This window comes from Phalacrocorax aristotelis, chromosome 2, assembly GCF_949628215.1.
Source record: "Phalacrocorax aristotelis chromosome 2, bGulAri2.1, whole genome shotgun sequence".
In the NCBI taxonomy this organism is placed as follows: Eukaryota; Metazoa; Chordata; class Aves; order Suliformes; family Phalacrocoracidae; genus Phalacrocorax; species Phalacrocorax aristotelis.
In genome coordinates this window covers 90,573,631-90,591,561 of record NC_134277.1, presented here as the reverse complement: position 1 = coordinate 90,591,561, position 17,931 = coordinate 90,573,631, and the positions used below count along the sequence as shown (strand labels likewise).

The following is a 17,931-nucleotide window of genomic DNA, read 5'->3' as shown; positions in this document are numbered from 1 at the left end:
TGAAGAAGGTAAAGCCCATGTTTCCAGATGATAGATTGCAAGAATGCCCCAAATCATGCCTTGTAAGAAACAGAAACTCCTGTTCTGGATTTCTACTCCTCTCCCCATTGTGAGCAGCTCCATTTGAGAGATGAAAACTGAATTTCTGATTTCTTGTCCAGGAATGTATTTACTGAAAAAAAATGTGACAGGAGTGCAGCTAAGGAAACTGTCTCCCCTTTACCTCCTCCCCAACACTGTCTCCTGGTGACAAGCACACTCTGAAGGTCACTTGTTAGAGATGCACCTCCTTGGCTGGACAGCCTTTCTCTCACACCCCCATCCAGCTTGAGACCATGGTTTGTTCAGTTCTTTCCTCTTCCTGCCTTCAGCAGATACAAGTCTCGTCAGATATACTGCTGAACCGTACTCTCTGTGCCTTCTCCATCCGTCCTATGGGCCACAAAGCCTATGAAGATAGAGATCAGAGCTGGTGAGCATGAAGGAGGTGATGCATCAGAGGCTTGTAGCGAGATTGTGGGTGACCAGAATGAAGGCCATATGGGACAAAGTCCCGGAGACGTCCTGGAGAGTGTGAACTGTCGGAGAACTTGTTGGTCACTGCTCAGCTGCTGTGCTGCCCTGGTGGAATCACACCTGTGTCAATTCCCAGCTTCACAAAACAGAATGAAGTTTGCATGACATGGGTATGCTGTATTTGCATCTCATCATTTCCAGGGATGTAAACTGAGCCATATTAAAGGTATGAGACACTATCTGCCTATGTCAGCATTAATGAGTTCAGAGCATTTGTTAAAAAAACAGATTAATAGCAAGTGTTGGGCAACACTGCCCTGTATATAACCCACTTAGGTATTCAACTCAATTGCCATTATTTACCAAAACATATGAACTATTCACAGAATTGGAATTTCAGTCATCAGGATGCCAAAGTCAACAACTACAAGGTTACCAAAGACTCCAGCACTGCTGCTGTTGCCAAATCAAAGATGTATTTGGCTGAAGCTGAAACTGAAATGTAATCTTCATCCAAGAGGGAGCTGTCGTTGTGTTCTCTGTGTCCAGCAGCCAGATTAAAACATTTTATAACAGATTAATAAATGACCTCATAAGTAATGAGACTACATTGTTAGTCATTAGTTCTAGAACTGCAGTTCTAGAACTGCAAAGTTAAATACTGGCTAATACTACCTTAAAGAAACTGAAGTCACAAAAAAGAGTAGATACAAGGACATTGTGTTACTGGCATAAGAGAGGCAATGTTAGTAGGAGGTGTTTTAACACACCATTAATAATCTGAATCAAGCATTTGAACTTCCCCATGGCAAACAAGGCATCGTGTCTCCTGAGGTTAGGATCTTTTATTATCTGCATCCTCACAAGTTCACCAGTGGGAAGGAAGCTCTTTGGAAAAGAAAGCACATTTTTCTGATGACCAAAACTATATTTGGCTTTCAAACTTTCTAAGAGTCTTACCTTCAATAGGTAGTTTCATTCAGTAAAGGACAACTGAATTAGAATCAACAAGTCTTTGGAAAAAAATTAATCCTTGCAAAGGAAATTCTCACTTACTACATTTAGAGGGAAATTCTCACTTTAAGGAGACAAGATTAGAAACATCCTTTATTTAGATCTCTTAATGGAGATGCTAGAAACAGAGGAGGGTAGATGTTAGGTGATATTAGAAGACGATAATTTTTCTTGTCCTTGTCCCACAACAGGCCATTGGGTGTTATTTCATATTATACACACTTACGAAGGAAACCTGTAATGCCTCCTTCGCTGCAGAGATATTTCAGTGGCTTGCTGCAAGCTTTGATGAATCATCATGGGATATTTGAGTGAACTGGTGTTCACCTCTCCTATGATGACAGGCTGAGAGAGTTGGGGTTGTTCAGCCTGGAGAAGAGAAGGCTGCGGGGAGACCTTATTGTGGCCTTTCAGTACTTAAAGGGGGACTATAGGAAGGATGGGGGCAATCTCTTTAGTGAGGCCTGTTGTGACAGGACAAGGGGTAATGGTTTTAAACTAAAGGAGGGTAGCTTTAGACTGAATATAAGGAAAAAGTGTTTTACTATGAGGGTGGTGAAACACTGGAACAGGTTGCCCAGAGAGGTGGCAGATGCCCCATCACTGGATACGTTCAAGGTCAGGTTGAACGGGGCTCTGAGCAACCTGATCTGGCTGAAGATGGCCCTGCTCACTGCAGGGGGGTTGGACTAGATGACCTCTAAAGGTCCCTTCCAACCTAAACCATTCCATGATTCTATGGTTCTGTGATTAACAAACCATTACTTATAAATTCCTCAGAAGAGACTTCCTTCTTGTCTGTGTTCTTAAAACCTGGACCCCTGAGTAGGTTGTGCCCAAAACTTCCATCCCATGCCCTATATTACACTCATATGGTATTTGCTGCCTTGACCCCTTAAAAGGAACTTACAAAGCACCATTGTACCTTCAGAAATTCTGTCTACAGAACAGTTTAAGTTAGTGAGAGGCAACCCCTTCTGAGGAGACGGTAGCTACTTAGAAGATAGCCTGGCCCTTTCCAAGACAGCATTGGGATCGGTGACAGTCTTGGGAATACTGTGTTTCTCTTCAACTAAAAGCTGCTTTTGAGTTATTGCCTCTTACAAGGCAGCAGTCTCTACCAGCTAGACCTCAAAGTGAAGTTGGAGATAATTTTAGCGAAGTGGGAAATCAGGCCCTCTTGAAAGTGCTGACTTTTAAAAGATGGCAGCAGGGCAGGGAAGAAAATAAAGAAAACAGTTCACGAAACTGCAGAGCTTGGAATTGCCTCCACAAGACCGATCAGTTCTTGTGTCATTTTTTTTCCCCCAAAACACTGATCAGTAATTCTTTATTAAGATTTTTAGCTCAGCAGCTTGAAGATGTGATCTTCACCTGTTCCGTGAAAAGTCAGAACACAGAACTAAAATGGTTGAGATCTGGGCTCTATGGCCTCCTCAGCCTTCTTAGTACTTCAAAGTGGATCTGCAAAGTAACCATTCTAACCACCAGCATTACCACACTGGCTAGGCTTGCAGAAATACTGTCGATCCTTGCCTCTCCTTGCTGAACCTGGGCCATCACAGAGGCAAGAATGCAAAGTATTCAGGGCTAAAAGAAGAAAGAGACAGTATAATTCTGTCATTTATTTCTTATGGCATTTATGTAAAAAGAACAGAGTTGAGGGACCTATCTATTTGTCTCCATTCAAGTTCAACTAAAAACAAAACAAACCAAAATAAAACTATCCAAAGTCCTTTGGGAAGATGAACTGTAAAACCAAGGACTGCTGTCAGTAATTCAAGCAGCTGAAATCTGTGCTGAAGATCTGTACACCTAGTTGACCATACAAATTAGAAGGGCTCTTTGGTTTCATCAGATGGAAATTCTGGTGAACATGCTTTTATATGAGACAAGCTTAACGGCTTTCATGTGGTTTGGTTTTGGTTAGTTTATTGTGTACATTTACATGTAGTTTAGCTCTTCTTCCTGAAAACAGATCTGTTTCTTAACAAAAACAAATGACTTGCTCTTTCTAAACGACTTCCAACAATAAACATCAGGCTGTCACCCTCAAATTAGTTTCTCTTGCTCTGAAGTGCAAGGGTACAGTTAGAGAACAGAGCTGCATGAAATACAACTGCCCTCTGCTAACAAATGACAATCCTGTTCTGTCATCCTCTCTCCATGCCCTCCTTAATGACATCTCTGCTCACAAAGTAAGCTCATTGAAAACGAGCTGCTGAAAACTATTACTTTTCTTCCTAGTGCAGTCTTCTGCTGAATCAACAAGTTAAATTGGCTCACTGATCAATATCAGGGCTTGCACAAGGGAGCTGGGAGTAGCAGGATTATGAAGAGTGGGACCTCTCCTTTTCTCCTATTCTGTGGCAGTAAGTTGTCAGATCACCACACAACTGGATTGGAGGGCTGTTGTAACTGGGATTCCCTGATAGTATTTGTCATTATGCATCTACAACCTTTCTCTCTGCTGTTCTGCAGTCAGGTAAGGGCTGTATCCAACCGACTGGTGATGCCTGGACCACTGGAGGCTCTGGGGGTACTCCGGGGAGAGGATACTTTATCCATACGCATGCTGAAGCTGCTCAAGGAAAACGCCAAATCACTGGATTAGAAAGAGAACAGTTATGAACTCATTCTGGAAGAAACACAGTGTATCTGCGTTTGATCCCGCTCCAACAGCCCTATGTATTTTACCCAGTGACTGACCGCACACCACATCTATCCATTAGAGACACCCCCTGGAAGAGGCACCGACGCCCCGACACCCAAGCCCAATAAAAACCTAAGTATCCAGTGGAAATGTAGTCCTTCAGGCTGCTCCTGGGTGCTAGGAAGAGGAGAGCCTGCCCTTGCTCACGAACTGAGCGCTTCTGTCGGTGCGCACCGGGGGCCCGGCCCGGCCCCGCGCTCACGGCCATTCCGCCCCTCCAGAGGTAGGTGTGCCGGTACTGGCGTCTCATCTCAATTACCCCTGAAAAGTCACCCTTTTATTTCTGTGGGAACAGGGCTACACCTCTCCACAGCGACAAGCCCCGGCGCCGAAGGGAGAGGACAACGCCGTGTTTGTGGCAAACCACCGCTGGGCCGCGGCCTCCCACCGGGAGGGGCCACGCTACCAGCGCTCCCTCCCCTCCCCTCCCCTCCCCCTCCCCCTCCCCTCCCCTCCCCCTCCCCTCCCCTCCCCCTCCCCTCCCCCTCCCCTCCCCTCCCCATGTCCCGATCCAGCCCCAGCCCCAGTCCCGGCGCGGGTGAAGGCTGGCCGCTCGGCGCAGGCGCGCTGGGCGCCGCGCCCCCTCCCTCCCGAACCCGTCCGACGAGCCATGGGCGCGCATGCGTACAGGAAAGCCTTCCCAACGTCCTTCTCCCTCCCCCTTCCCGCCAGTCCCGGCGGGCCGGGCCCCGCCCCCCGGGCGCCCAGCGCGCATGCGCGGTTGCCAGGGCGGCCGTCTCCAGTGCAGGTTTAAAATCCGCGGGGCATGCGCAGTACTGGTTCTGGCCCTGGCGAGGGGGACGCCACATTGGAACGGCGAGGGGAGCGCTCCGGGCAGCGCCGGGCCGGGTACAGTGTGCGCCGCCTCCGCTCCTCCTGAGCCGCGCTCGCCTCGCCTCGCCCGGCTCTGCCCCCCGCCTCCGGCTGGCCGTCCTCCCTCCCTCCCTCCTCCCCGCCACACATGCCGCTGCTCCCGGCCCGCGTCTAGCGCCGCTGCCGGGCCCGGCGCGCTGAGACGAGGGGGCGGGCGGCGAGCGGGCGGTGAGCGGGCGGCGGCGCGGCGGGGCGCTCTGGCCGGGCCGTGAGGGTCGGAGGCGGGCGGGCGTGGATGGATCCCCGCGTGGCCTGGATCCAGCCCGAGCAGAAAGGCCCCGCGAATGCGCTGTGGATGCAGATCTGGGAGACCTCGCAGGGCGTGGGGGGCCGGGGCGGCGCCAGCTTCCCGCACTACCTCTGCCTTAACTCCCCGGCGCTGGACTCCGCCGCCGCCGCCTCCCCGCCCCGCGGCCACAACTGCCTGCGGCTCGGGGCGCCCGGCGGCGGCGCCTGCTGCTCCTCCTCCTCGCCGCCTTCGCCTTCGCCTTCGCCTCCGGCACTGCTGACCGGACTGGTTCCCGCTGCCGCCGGCCCCGCAGCGGTGAACGGCAGCGGCGGCGGCGAGGGAGGGCGGCGGCTGCAGAAGTCGCCCTCCGTGTCTTCCTCGTCCTCCTGCTCGTCGGTGGAGTCCGGCACCGAGAGCCCCGGCTTCTCCTCCTCGGGATCGTGCAGCGGCGGCGGAGGCGGCGGCTCCTCCTCTTCCTCCTGCGGCCCCCGGGCGGCGGCGGTGGCTCCTCCCGGGCTGCTGGGCAGCGGGGCCGGACCCGGGGAGTTTTTTAACTTCCACGAGAACAAAGTGAACGGTGTGAACGGGCACCATCAGCCCCCCCACCTGGCGCGCAGTCCCCACCCGCCGCCGCCGGCGTCTCCCCAGCAGCACCAGTACCATCCGGGCCGCAGGAAACGAGAGAATAAAGCCAGCACCTATGGGATGAATTACCTGCTCTCCGGCAGCCGAGGTGTCGCCGTCAACAACTCCCCCCACCAGCAGCGGCAGCCGCCTCAGCCAGCACTGCAGAGCCCTGGCACACCCTGGAAGACCAGGAAATACAGCCCGGGCGTGCAGGGGTGAGCAGCCGGGGCCCCTGGGGCTGCTGCAGCCCGAGAGGAAAGGGGGACCTTGGCAGCCTCTCCTGCGGCCCCTCCGGTCACGGGGGCGGGTGGGCTGGGGTCGCACAAACTCCCCTGGAGCCGGCTGCGGCAGCGAGGTTGATGACGGGGGATAGCAGGGCACAAAAGCATGTTCTTTCATAAACCACCTTGGTCTGTGCCAGCTGGGTGGCTCCTGGCCCAAGCAGTGGTGCAGGCAGAGCCTGGGAACCCATGGGTACAGGGGGTTAGGCCTCGCCTTGGAGTAGGTCGAGAGGTGAAGGTGTCAGCTCCGCTATCAAATGGCACCAACAATAATTAAAGCGAAGATGGGTGGGGCGTGCTTGTCAAAGCTCCTAGGGGTCAATTCAGACTGTGAGGGGCAAGTAGAAGGCTTCAGGTCAGAGGAGTTCAAAGAAGACCCTTGCACTAATTTTTAAATGGCTCTGCTTAGGCTGTAGCAGACTGGTTACTTTGGGGAGTGTTAGGAAAATCAGTTGAAAGGGAAGCGCCCCGTTCTGGCTGCAATAAGCATGAAAGTCAATGTGGTCTTAGAACGTTTTGAAGGAAATGTTCTAGCTCTAGAATAGATTGAGCCAGCCAATATCTGAATTGAAATCTTGGCTTTGTAAAGAGAATGCTTTTATGAAGCTTATCCTATTCTGTGGCTACAACTTTCTTATATAAATGGGTAGTTTAGTAAGTTTGTCCAATTGGCACGTGGAAGGGGCTAAATTTCAAAAAAGTGCCTCTGGGGTGATCCATGAGATTTCTGTATTTCAGCTGTGAAATTTTACTCAGTCAAGGGGAAATGTTGCTTTCTAATGTTAAGGTTTTTTTTTTCACGGAAAAAGTGCCAGCTGTATTGATTGACCATAGCAGATTTCTGATGTCATTTCAAAAATAGTTTCTTGGAACTCCTAAAATCCAAGACCCTTGCATGCCCATGGTGTGAAGGTGCTGCATATTTGTAGAGGCAAATAGATGAAGATAACAGGGTATGTTTTCAGGGCTGGAGAAATTCAGGTGAGAGATTTAACTTAAGGCCAGTGCCTTCCTGTTCTCTTTTGGGTGGTACTGTCAGGCGTTGAGTACATTAAAGTTATCCAGAAGTATTAAAAGATGTTTTTAAAGTTCTGTTTTTGCAAACCATAGCCTCTTCTGGGGAGGACAAGACATGTGACTACTGCTTTTTAATACCAAACTGACACCAAAAATTAAAATCACTTACAAGAAGCTAAGATTTGGATTTTAAAAGGTGTCATATGCTAGGAGCTTTAGGTCCTGTACTAATAAGATGTATTTCTAAAATTCCACTAGTGTCTTAGAAATAGTTTTAATTTCTTTGTTTTATTTCCATAGGGATGCAGTAGAACACTGAGTTAACATTTTAATTTACCTGTGTAAGACAAGTCAGCATCACTGAGGTAGATCTCCAGGCAGGTGGATGAGGCAGTTGCCTGAGGTCACACAGCAGGTCTATGGCAAACCTGGGAATCGAATCCAGGCACTAAAGGTTCTGTCCTCTAGTTGTTAAATAGCTATGCCAATCACATAGCCGTATCTTTCATCTTCTACCCTTCTGTTGCCTTTCCTTTAATAAAGGTTATGGTACTTTTCAAGTATAAGTTTATAGAGAATCCACACACAAGAAAATTGTGTAGCCAAGCTTCAGTTGCACAATTCAGTTCCATAATACAGTTCTTTTGCTGATAATGACAAGTTCTTGTCTAAATGTCTTTGAAAGTGGAAGCTGTGTTACCTGATCTTCTGTCAGGGATCTGTATTACTACAGCGAGACCTAATGCTGGAGTGGGACACCAGGTACAGCACGTGTGATCCTGTAGTTCCAACTTTCCTTAAAGTATCAGGGAGCTAGTGCTGAAGAAGAGCATGGAAGTTGAAACGATACGCTTAAATAGGAGAAGCAGTTTCTGCCTTAAACTTTGAGTTCTGTTATCCAAGGTGAATCTTGGACAAGTTGTGTATTCTAAAACAGTTTTGTTTGGTGTTTAAATCTTTTATGAAGTACTTACATGACTGAAAAAAACCAAAAGATATTGTCATTGGAGTGGATTTAGGTATGTCTTCTGTGGTAGTTCCTGACTACTGGTGAGTTCAACTTAATTTTCCTGAAGCCGGGCTGATTTGTTATTTGGCTGTTCAAATAAAAATGCACTGAAAAGACTGGGTTGGGAACAGATCCCTACAGAAGTTTCTTCTGGATCCTTTACGTTTCTGATTTGTTGCCTGGTGTTACTTGGAACTGTCAGCCCGTTCCTGAAGCGTGACTTTCAAAGCTGTGATAGTCGATTGACAGAGCATCTTCAGTGGTGTCAAAATGGTGTATACAACTGCCAAAAAATGTGATCCTTGCAATTCTTAGTTGCAGTCTGCTTTGGATGTAGGTTATAGGAAGAAGGGCTTGATCATAGATGCCCTTATGCTGATGTTATGCATGAATGTTAGAGGTTATTCTGCTATGAATATTGTTCTCTGCAAAATGTTTTTCTACAACATGCTAAAATTTCTAAGTAATACGTATTAACAGACTAAAAAGGGGAATCTGTTCGCCCTCTCCCAGGCTACAGGTAGTACTTTTGATGAAATGCCTGCACTCTCTGAAATAGTACAGTTCTCTCCACTTTCTTGTTCAGAGCTGGAGATGGTCTGTAGCAGTGCAAGCTGTCACTGTTTTCAAATGGATCATATTCAGTGGCTTTATGATGGTAGATGTTGTGGTGTTTAGGAATGCTTTGTTATAAAGGTTGTTTTTGTTCTGTTTTTATGTACAGCAGTCCTTTCTTCTGGTAGACTCGTACCTATTGCTTTTACGACCTTCTGACGGCAGCATGCCAATCTGTTGTAAAGGATATTCTCCCTTCTCATAAAACACAAGTGTGAATAGCCATGCTTGATTAGATTGCTCTAGATTGACCTGTGTCATTTTTTTCCAGATTTTTGGAAGGTAAGGAGTGTGGACAATGAAGCCATATTTATTCCAGTGCTTCAACAGAGTGATTAGTATAGTAACAGTGTAAATTCTTAAATGCCTGGGTTTAGGTTAGGGGTACAGATGACAAAATGATTGGTTTCAGATGAGATGCAGATAAGTGTCCTTTAGTATTATGAGGTTAGCTGAACTGTTGTGACTGATGTTCAGAACTACATGTGGTTTCTTGCTGCTGTAAAGTATCCTCTCGAGTGGTTTTAAACTACATCTGGCACCTTAGGATCTGCCTTAGTACATCAAAGTAATACCTTCTGTTTCTGTAAAGTCAGTATTTTAAATATATCTGACTAATTTAATCATCCAGAGAGTTTAAAAGTGCTGGAGTTTTATTTCAAAATATGGAATCAAGCTATTCTAAACTTTTTACTAAGGACTGTGCTGCTAGGTTTCCATTGCTTGGGTACATAGCTAATAGGGTGCTTGCTCTTAAGAGGTAACAAATAGCTTATGAATAGTATAAAATGATTTAATTATTCTGCTTCTTAATATGAATTTAACAAGGTAAAGAATTCAGGCATTTTTAACAATATGAGCCTGTTCTGCTTAATATTTTCAACTAAGTATTCAGTTTATTTGTAGATGTTGAATGAGAATAGCGCCGAAATAATTGGCAAAGCTGCTTGGTACATTACAGTGCTGTGCAGAACTAACAGAACTGGCTTGTTGAGGATTAGTGTGGATACCAGAAGTGTTATGATACATTGGAATGGTACTCTGCCTGGATTAATTAGTGTTGCATAGCATCTGATGACTTACTACATTCATTTTTCCCCCTCCATACCTGCTGTTTTTAACCATCTCTTGATAATGACACAAGTTCTGTTGTAGTCACAAAAGTGCAAACACCTCCCCATTTAGTTAGGCTGAAGGAAGTTTCAGGCCAGCATTATCTGGTGACTATAGCAGATACCTGGGGACAGTTCTCGTGAGCAAGCTAAATTTATGACAGTGCTTCCACAGAAGACTTGCTTCAGTGTTTACCAGTTTTCAGCTGAAGGATACTGTGTACCGAAAGTGATGTCCTGAGATTCATTTCTGTAGCTACCTAGATGTGGTGGTGTTACTATATACTAAGTCTGTATTAGATTTTGTTTATTTCTTCACCTGTATGCTGAAGTGTTTCTAATTCCAGTCTTACTGGGTTTTTTGCTTTTATGATATATTGCTGAACTTTGGTGACCAAGATAAATTTAATTACTGGGTTTTTTTGCAATGCACTATTAAAAATGAGTTGCATTCAGGACCTTCCATAGCTCTAGTCCCGTGTTTGTCAACCCTTACTTATTATGCTGCAGTTAGAGCTGGACAGTGCAAATTAATGTGTAGGGATGACACACTGTCAGCCACTTTTGCAAATCTTATTTTCTTGTACTTTGAGCTGAAAAAGAGCAGACTTTGAAAACTCTGTGGCGCCTTTACTGTCTGCACTGGGGTGTCCAGCACTTGTAAGGGCTATCAGGGATTCCCAAGGGTGGTATTCTAACTCCTCCCTGTCATTACTGGTGCTGTCTTGCTCAAATGCCTTCTAATAAGAATCAACACAGTGGGTTAGGCTTTATCCACACTACTGTTAAATCATTAGTGTCTGTTATCTGCAATGTTAGGTGGATACCTGTAGTGAAAGTCTTAATGTAAGAGGCAGGCAGTGCCAGCAGTGTACAGTTGACTCTTGTTTCATGTGGCTTTAGGATCAGGGCAGAACTAGGCAGTACATACTGTAGTATGCAAGGTGGAGGGCAAGCGTAGTTGCCTGTTAGTCATAGTAAATGTCTGGAGAGAGACTTGAGAGAGCATTGGGATGTGGTTGAGTGGATTGTTCTCATGTCTAAAGGTACGCAGCAGAGTTCAAGGGTAGCTGCTGGATGAATTGTCAAAAGAACAGAACATCTCTTTTTTGCTGTTGACTAAGTTGATTAGAGTAGGTACAGCTCAAAGTTTTCTTGCGAAGTGGATGCCTAGCGTGGAGTTGAGACTGATGCTTTTGGTAATGGAATGAAAGGAATATTTTGGCAGCAGTAGACTTGAGGGAGAACATGGTACTAGAGGTCAGAAAAGCTGAGCATGCAGTAAAGCATGGGAAAACTTTGCATGACAGGTGCTCACATCTGTGTGTAAAGGAGAATGGGACATCTTTGGAGCAGCTTAATAATGGCATCAGCTTTGTGAAGCTTTTCACAGTTGGTAGTCTTTGGCAGTAGAGATAATTGGCACTAAGAACATAAACAGCTGTACTGGGTGAGACCATTAGAGGCCCATGCCAAATGTTGGGAGAAGAATATATCAACATGAGCCTGTGGCAGTATTTCCTGCAACAACCTCTTGGATTTCAGTGATCTATTGTTCTTGGACTACCAGGGCTACAGGCAGTGCATTTTTAAGCTTATTGTGGATTTTATGTATGAATTTTCTTGTCTTATCTTGAGCTGGTATGAGCTTCTGAGATCACCAGTGTCCTGTAGCAAGGTGTTCTTCAGGCTATGCAGTGTGTAAAGATCCAGTTTTTTTTGTCCTGAAGCTGTCACTAGGGTTGTAGTTGCTGCCAGCCACAGGTCTGTGCGTTAATGAGACAGTCCGTGAGCTGTCTTGAAAGAGGGAAGGGAAAAGCTGAATCACCTGACAGTTGTCTGTTTCCTAGCCTATTTAATCATTCCTTCTATTGAAGCTGTTTTCTGCCTCTAGATGTCTGTCACCTCTGTATGCTTTACACATCTGTCCTATCTTTGGGACTTGGACGAACCAGACGTGGGCGTGATGATAGTGTTGCAGTATTCCTACATCTTGGGCTAGCTTGTTCTGTCTTGTACTTTGCTTCCTGATCACTAGCATGGGGCATACCTGTTCTTTTTGGCTACTGAGTATTGAACGGACCTTTTAACAGAATTCTTATTTCAAGAACTTGATTCTCAGTGTTTAGAGCCAGTGCAGAGCCCCTTATTCCACCTTTGTAAAGACCGAATTTTCTCATATGCCTCTGCTGTGCTTGTATTTATCCTATCTCAAATTATGCCTGCTACTTCCTTGTGCAGTCTGTATTTTAGTGTTCATCTGCAGTTCTTGAGCTGGCTTATTCTAGATAACCTTGCAGCCTCAGACTTTTCTGCTTTACTATTTGTCCCCTTGCCAGATAACTTACGAGTTGGTTGACTAGCATAGGGGTGCTTTGGGCTTCTAGTGACCTTCCTTTAATATGGAAGCTGAGAGTTCCAGCTGCTTTATCTACAGTTCTTTATCTACACAAAGGTCTTTCCTCTCATCCCATGTCAACTTAGTTTCTTCCTAAATCTTCACAAGGACATGTGGGACCATTATCAAATGCTTTGTGGAAATCCAAGTAGATAACAGGATTTCCTTTGTGGTTCAGTGATTCTTGCAAATAATTCTCAATGGTTTTCTTTAAGACACTACTTACATTTATGAAAGCTATGCTGACATCTAGATATAGTCATAACTATTCATGTGTTGCATTGGTTCTACTTTTGACTAGTTTGACTATTATGAATGTCAAAACTAATCCTTTTAATTTAGAAAAAAGAAAGATTGCTGCTTAATGTTTTTTTTATACAAATGCAGTATCAAGTGAGTGCTGCTGCTTTTGGTGAATACCAAATCATCAGGAATAGATTTTGCTGTGAAATATTTTTTTACTAGAAAGTTGGTCTGGGAAAGTTCTCCCTGTATAGTTAGGGATCAGGGAAACTTCTGAGGGATAAAAAAATAATACGAGCGACTCTACTTGTCATGCATTGTGATCACTTAACTTTCTCTGTTCTGATCACTTAATTGACTTAACAATCAATTTTTTGGGCTCCTGAGCTAGTTTATCCTTTCTCAAGCATAGGTTTGCATCTTGTTAAGTTGTTCCTCATAATCCTTTTCTATATTCTTAATCTTCCAATCCTCTTTTCCTGCTTTGTACATGACTTCAGGGTTTCTAAAGACATCTTCTGGTGGAATCCTGTGACAGGGTAGTAGAAGCTCTTTTTTTCTCCCTAAAATCTGATTAGTGATGCATGCTTTTGCTAAACAACCAGTGTGGTATCTTTAATAGTCTCTGAAACACCTTTTTCATTTGGTTGAGATTCTTAAATTAAGAAGCTTCCTCTTTTATATGGTGAACTGCAGCAGTACTTAATCCAGAAAAGGCTTTTCTAGCTTTTGTTGCTTTGCAGGGATACTGACTTTGTGCAGGGTTTGCTGCTTGTGGTGCTTTGATGGATGCATTTTGAATTACTCTGCTGCTCGAGGTTGTCAGGAGTTGCTTCTACTCTTAAGTGCTTCAGTGGCTAATGTGGTGTAATGCATACCTGATCTGCATGGGCATAATTAGTCTCTCATCACTAACATGTTTCTGCTGTTGCAACCTTTCTGACTTGTCTGGGATGTTAATTGCTTGCTATCTTTGGGCATTTGGAAAAGAATAGTGCTAAGACAGGATTTTCAGTGTTTAGCGGTTTTATTTATTGGCATAGCGAGCTTGCTGATTGTGTTCCAAGGTTTAACATATGGTATGCTTCTTCACTGATGCAACAAAATAATTGTGATGTTTTCTTGGTGTTGTGGTGAAGTCCAGCAGCTTAAGTCAGTAATGTACTGCTGTTCAGAAGCTTATATAGTGGATCTATTTTGCCATGTAGTAACTTGGAGATACATCTATATTAGGTTCTTTTCTAGATTTTTATAATGCAGCTTTTTCAGAGTACATCCAGCCATTAGTAAGGTAATTGGTTGAGTTTTATTGGATTGACATACTTTGCAAAAATAGTTTTTGATTCTTTTTCTCTTCCAAAATGCAAACAAATTTTGTTACTGAAGTCTGGAAATTTGCAGTGTAAATCAGTCCAACAAGCTTAGTGTCTTCAGTATGTGAAGTGTCAAAGTGCTCCTAAGAGGTAAAATTTAATTGGCAAGAAATTCAATTTAAAATTAGGAGTGGCTCTGACTTTCAAGGATGTGGGGCAGAGCGAAAGCTTGGAGAGGAAATAAGAAAAATACAATCTCTTGTGGAAAAGGTACAATATATTTTATAAGCTACTATCTTTGTTTCGTGGATGAGAACAAAAGTACTTTTTTCTTTCATTCTATCCTTAGTAGCTAATTTGCAAAGTAAGCTTGATTCTTGTCTGAGTTTAGTATTTAGGGTACCTACCTGTAAAATATTTCACAGCTCTGACTCTTAAGTTCTGTGTAGCGCAGATCTGCCACTCTGAGTTTGCTGCCTTCCATACAGTTAGTGACACAGATGCTGTCTGAATTAGTAAGGAGACTGATTTAATGTGGCAGTACAGTCTGAACATAGCACTATGTTTTCATAGTTTCTCATTTGTTGGCCTAGAACATTGCATGGGGCATAGAGTACTGTTACCTGAGTGTTACTGGTAGTAAGGAGGACAGGTAGAAAAAAGCAAAGGCACCTGATGGTTGCTGAGTGGAGTGGGAAGAAAAGAACTGTAGGTTCATCTCCTCTTCTCAGTCATGGTTCTATTTTTACTTCTTTTGCAGGTGTCTTAATCTTAGATCGTATTGGAAAAAGTCTGTATCTTGGAATACATTGTTGCTTTTAATCATATATATTCTCCTTTATTTTGCTAAACTGTGTTCCTGAGTTTGACTGTAGCATTGATTTCAACCATTGAATGCATTTGAATTGTTGTAGTGTAAGATTTCAACTCCATTTCCATGATAATGCACTACTACTTTGTAGTAGTTGTAGGTGAAGATATAGTTCAACAGATTTCTGAAAAAGGAACGGTGGCTGCCAGGCCTTTCACCATTTAATCTTGAGACAGTGAAGTCCTTAGGCATGTTTCAGAGTTCACACTTCACTGAAAGAACATACCCTATTATTTGTAACCTTTTATTTCAGCAAAGCTTCTGTTGAAATGCTGCCTATGCCTCCCCATTTCTTTACCCCCCCCCCTTGTCTACTCACCCCTAATGTTACACCCACATCCTGTAACTGTGGCATCTATTCTTTCCTTTATAAGGATTCTTGGCTTGATGTGTTAGACTTTTCAGTTAGAAAAATATTCTTTACTTACTAGAATGAGTATGTTTTTAAAAAGAACCAGTTGTTCCACATAAATGATGCAGTCATGTTTCTATCTGTTCCTTTAGAATAAATGTGCTTAGTAGTGTAGGCATGATGTTGAAAATAAACAGGATGCTTACTTCAGGAAACAAAATATGTCTAGTTTTTTATTCATCTTCTAGTTTGTTGATGCTGTTTGAGAATTTCATTTCACTGCATTGGAGTTAGCCCTTGAAGCAACAAGTCAATGTTATATATAATAGTAGTTGTAGGTAAAGTAAATTAACACCTTTCTTAGAAACCTGCCTTTAAGGAAAACCATTGCAAAAGTCTGAGAATGTCTCCTGAGTATTGTTTTAACCTGAAGACTAGAAGAGTGTCTGCCACTTTACTGCCAAAACAGTAGAAGGGGTGAAGTTTTGGTAAACAAAAGGTGTTAATTCTGTTGCATAGTTCAGCTGGTAAGCAGCAGATGTTTACTGTCCTTAGCAGTAATAGCATTAGTGAATGGTAGGTTCCTCCTGGCTGTTAAAATTAGGAAGCTGAATAGTGTAGCAAGTACAAGTTGCCTCTCTTCTGCATCCCTGTGTTCTAATCTTTTCCACCTTGCATTACGAGTACAGTTATATCTCACCAACAAGTTTCATTCCCAGTATTTCTATAAATATAGTGAAGCTGCCTTGTGAAAATGTCAATTAAAATGCTTGTCTTTGCTAGGGAAGAAGTATAACAGGCATCTTAAAATGGGATAGAAGATAGCTAGGTGCTGGGATGCTGTTGGAGCCCAAATTCTTTACAAAGCCAGAAGGAGACTGAGATTATTTACTTGTGCTATATGTTGAAGGAAATTCTATTTTTTGAAGAGTTGAGATGCTACTTATTGCCTGCATGTTCATCAGGTGCTGCAAATTGAAATTCTGTTCCTAATGATTCAGATACTGTCACAGTCCTGACTTAAGAAGTAGCAAGTGCTTATAAAGGTTGTAGAGGCTACATGGGCAAAATATTTATCTGAAAACTATTCCTGTATTGACTGGGTGACTATTGTGTTGTGATCTCTTTTTTCAGACACCAAACTATTCCTTCAGCTAGTAGAGGAGTTATTCTGATATTAGTCCTGAGCATATTGTTTTATGTATATCAGAGCTGCTTTTGTGACTGTGTTCCAATAATCTTGTTTGAGCAAAGATTTTTAGAAAAATGTAAACTACAGTAACGTTAAATTTTAAAAAAGGCATCTCAGTTTTGAGAAGCTTCTTCAGGAGGAAGCCAAAAGGGTAAAGTGCTTGAAAATGCTGTATTAAGACGGTTGTGTAGCCATATGCTGACTGTGAAGATAGCAAGTCATTTCTCAAGCCCTCTGTCTAACAGACTTCCAGTTGTCCTTAATTCAACAGCTTCTACTTCTCAGAGAACATCTTCCTGGTCTATGTCCTTCTGGATAAGAATCAACGCTAAGTGCACTAAAACCTGAAAACCTTGTACATCAAAAGCAAGAAACTTGCCAGAGTCACTAGGGCTCATAGAGAGACATGAAAGAGCACCCAGGAGAAGTCAGATCATGTAGTAAAAACTAAGTCAACTAACTGCATTGCTTTTTGTCAGAGAAGGGCTTAAGAGACTTCCCGCCAGAACTTTCTTTTATTCCAGGCAACTATCTTTTTAAATTTCAGTAAGGAGTATTTAAATCCTTCAGCAGAATGATAACCGTTGTACAGCCATGTCTGGTGGTATATCCTAAAGAATTTTAGAGGAACTTAACCACAAAACCACAGTGTATGGTTTGAACTTTAAATGATTTTTTTAATTATAGATAATACAGCTCTTGTGCTGTTGTCCTGTGCAAACTGAAGCATTAAATGAAAGTGTTCCCTTGCCACTGCAGGGCAGAAAATGTGAAGCTTACTTCCTAAAGTAAATCAGGGAAGGAGATGAAGATTAGTGATGAGTGGTATTCTTTTGAGTCTTTCATGATATGATTAAGAATTTCAACAGTGCTAATCATCTGAACAGAAGCTGTGGGGCATCGAAGTGAGAGTGCGCTTGCTGTTTTTCTGACTGTGCTGACATGATAGGGACTGCTTTTGAAAGACTGCGCTGTGTATGGTAGAGGCTGTGGTGTGCAGGGGAACTGAGACCCCTTTTATTCTCCTCCTTCCCTAATATGGGATGGCTACTGTAAATGCATTTTTTTAAGGAATGTTTGGACTTCCTGCAGTGGGTTAGATGGGGTTAATACAGTAACAAAACAACCTATTTGAGTAAACATCGAGGGGCTTGTGCATGCTTTGATAAAGGTAGTTGTCTCTCGCAGGTCTCATTTCCTTGAAGCATTCATTGTTAATCCTTATTCATGTGGTCAGTCTGACAACACAGAGCTGTTGGACTTTTTCAGAAGAATGTTTTTGAAATCCTTTTTCAAAGACTTAATAAAAACTGAACAGGCACAGGTTTGCTGGGCTTATGGGTTAACTGCTTAGAAGTAACCAAAGAAAGAATAAATTATTTACTTTATAATAAAGGAACGTTACCATTGGAATTACTCAAGACTGTTGCTCAATATATTCATAAATACCTGGAGGAAAGAAATGAATGAGAAAAGGATAAAAAGGATAATAGAAAGCTAGAGCTGACTGCAGACAGTCACAGTGGGAATTCATTGTTCATGAGGTTATAAAATTG

The 17,931-nt window shown here is 43.6% G+C and overlaps 1 protein-coding gene across 5 annotated transcripts in view; it reads left to right on the top strand.

Annotated features, from left to right (window-relative positions):
• The first annotated feature begins 5,248 nt into the window (after window positions 1-5,248).
• TENT4A (terminal nucleotidyltransferase 4A) overlaps window positions 5,249-17,931 on the top strand; it is a 63,434-nt gene continuing 50,751 nt past the window's right edge. For all 5 annotated transcript variants that reach the window (XM_075084320.1, XM_075084319.1, XM_075084317.1 and 2 more), the window contains exon 1: window positions 5,249-6,187. In XM_075084320.1, coding sequence (XP_074940421.1) covers window positions 5,352-6,187 — 836 coding nt within the window. In that variant the 5' untranslated portion in view covers window positions 5,249-5,351. The remainder of the gene's footprint in view (window positions 6,188-17,931) is intronic.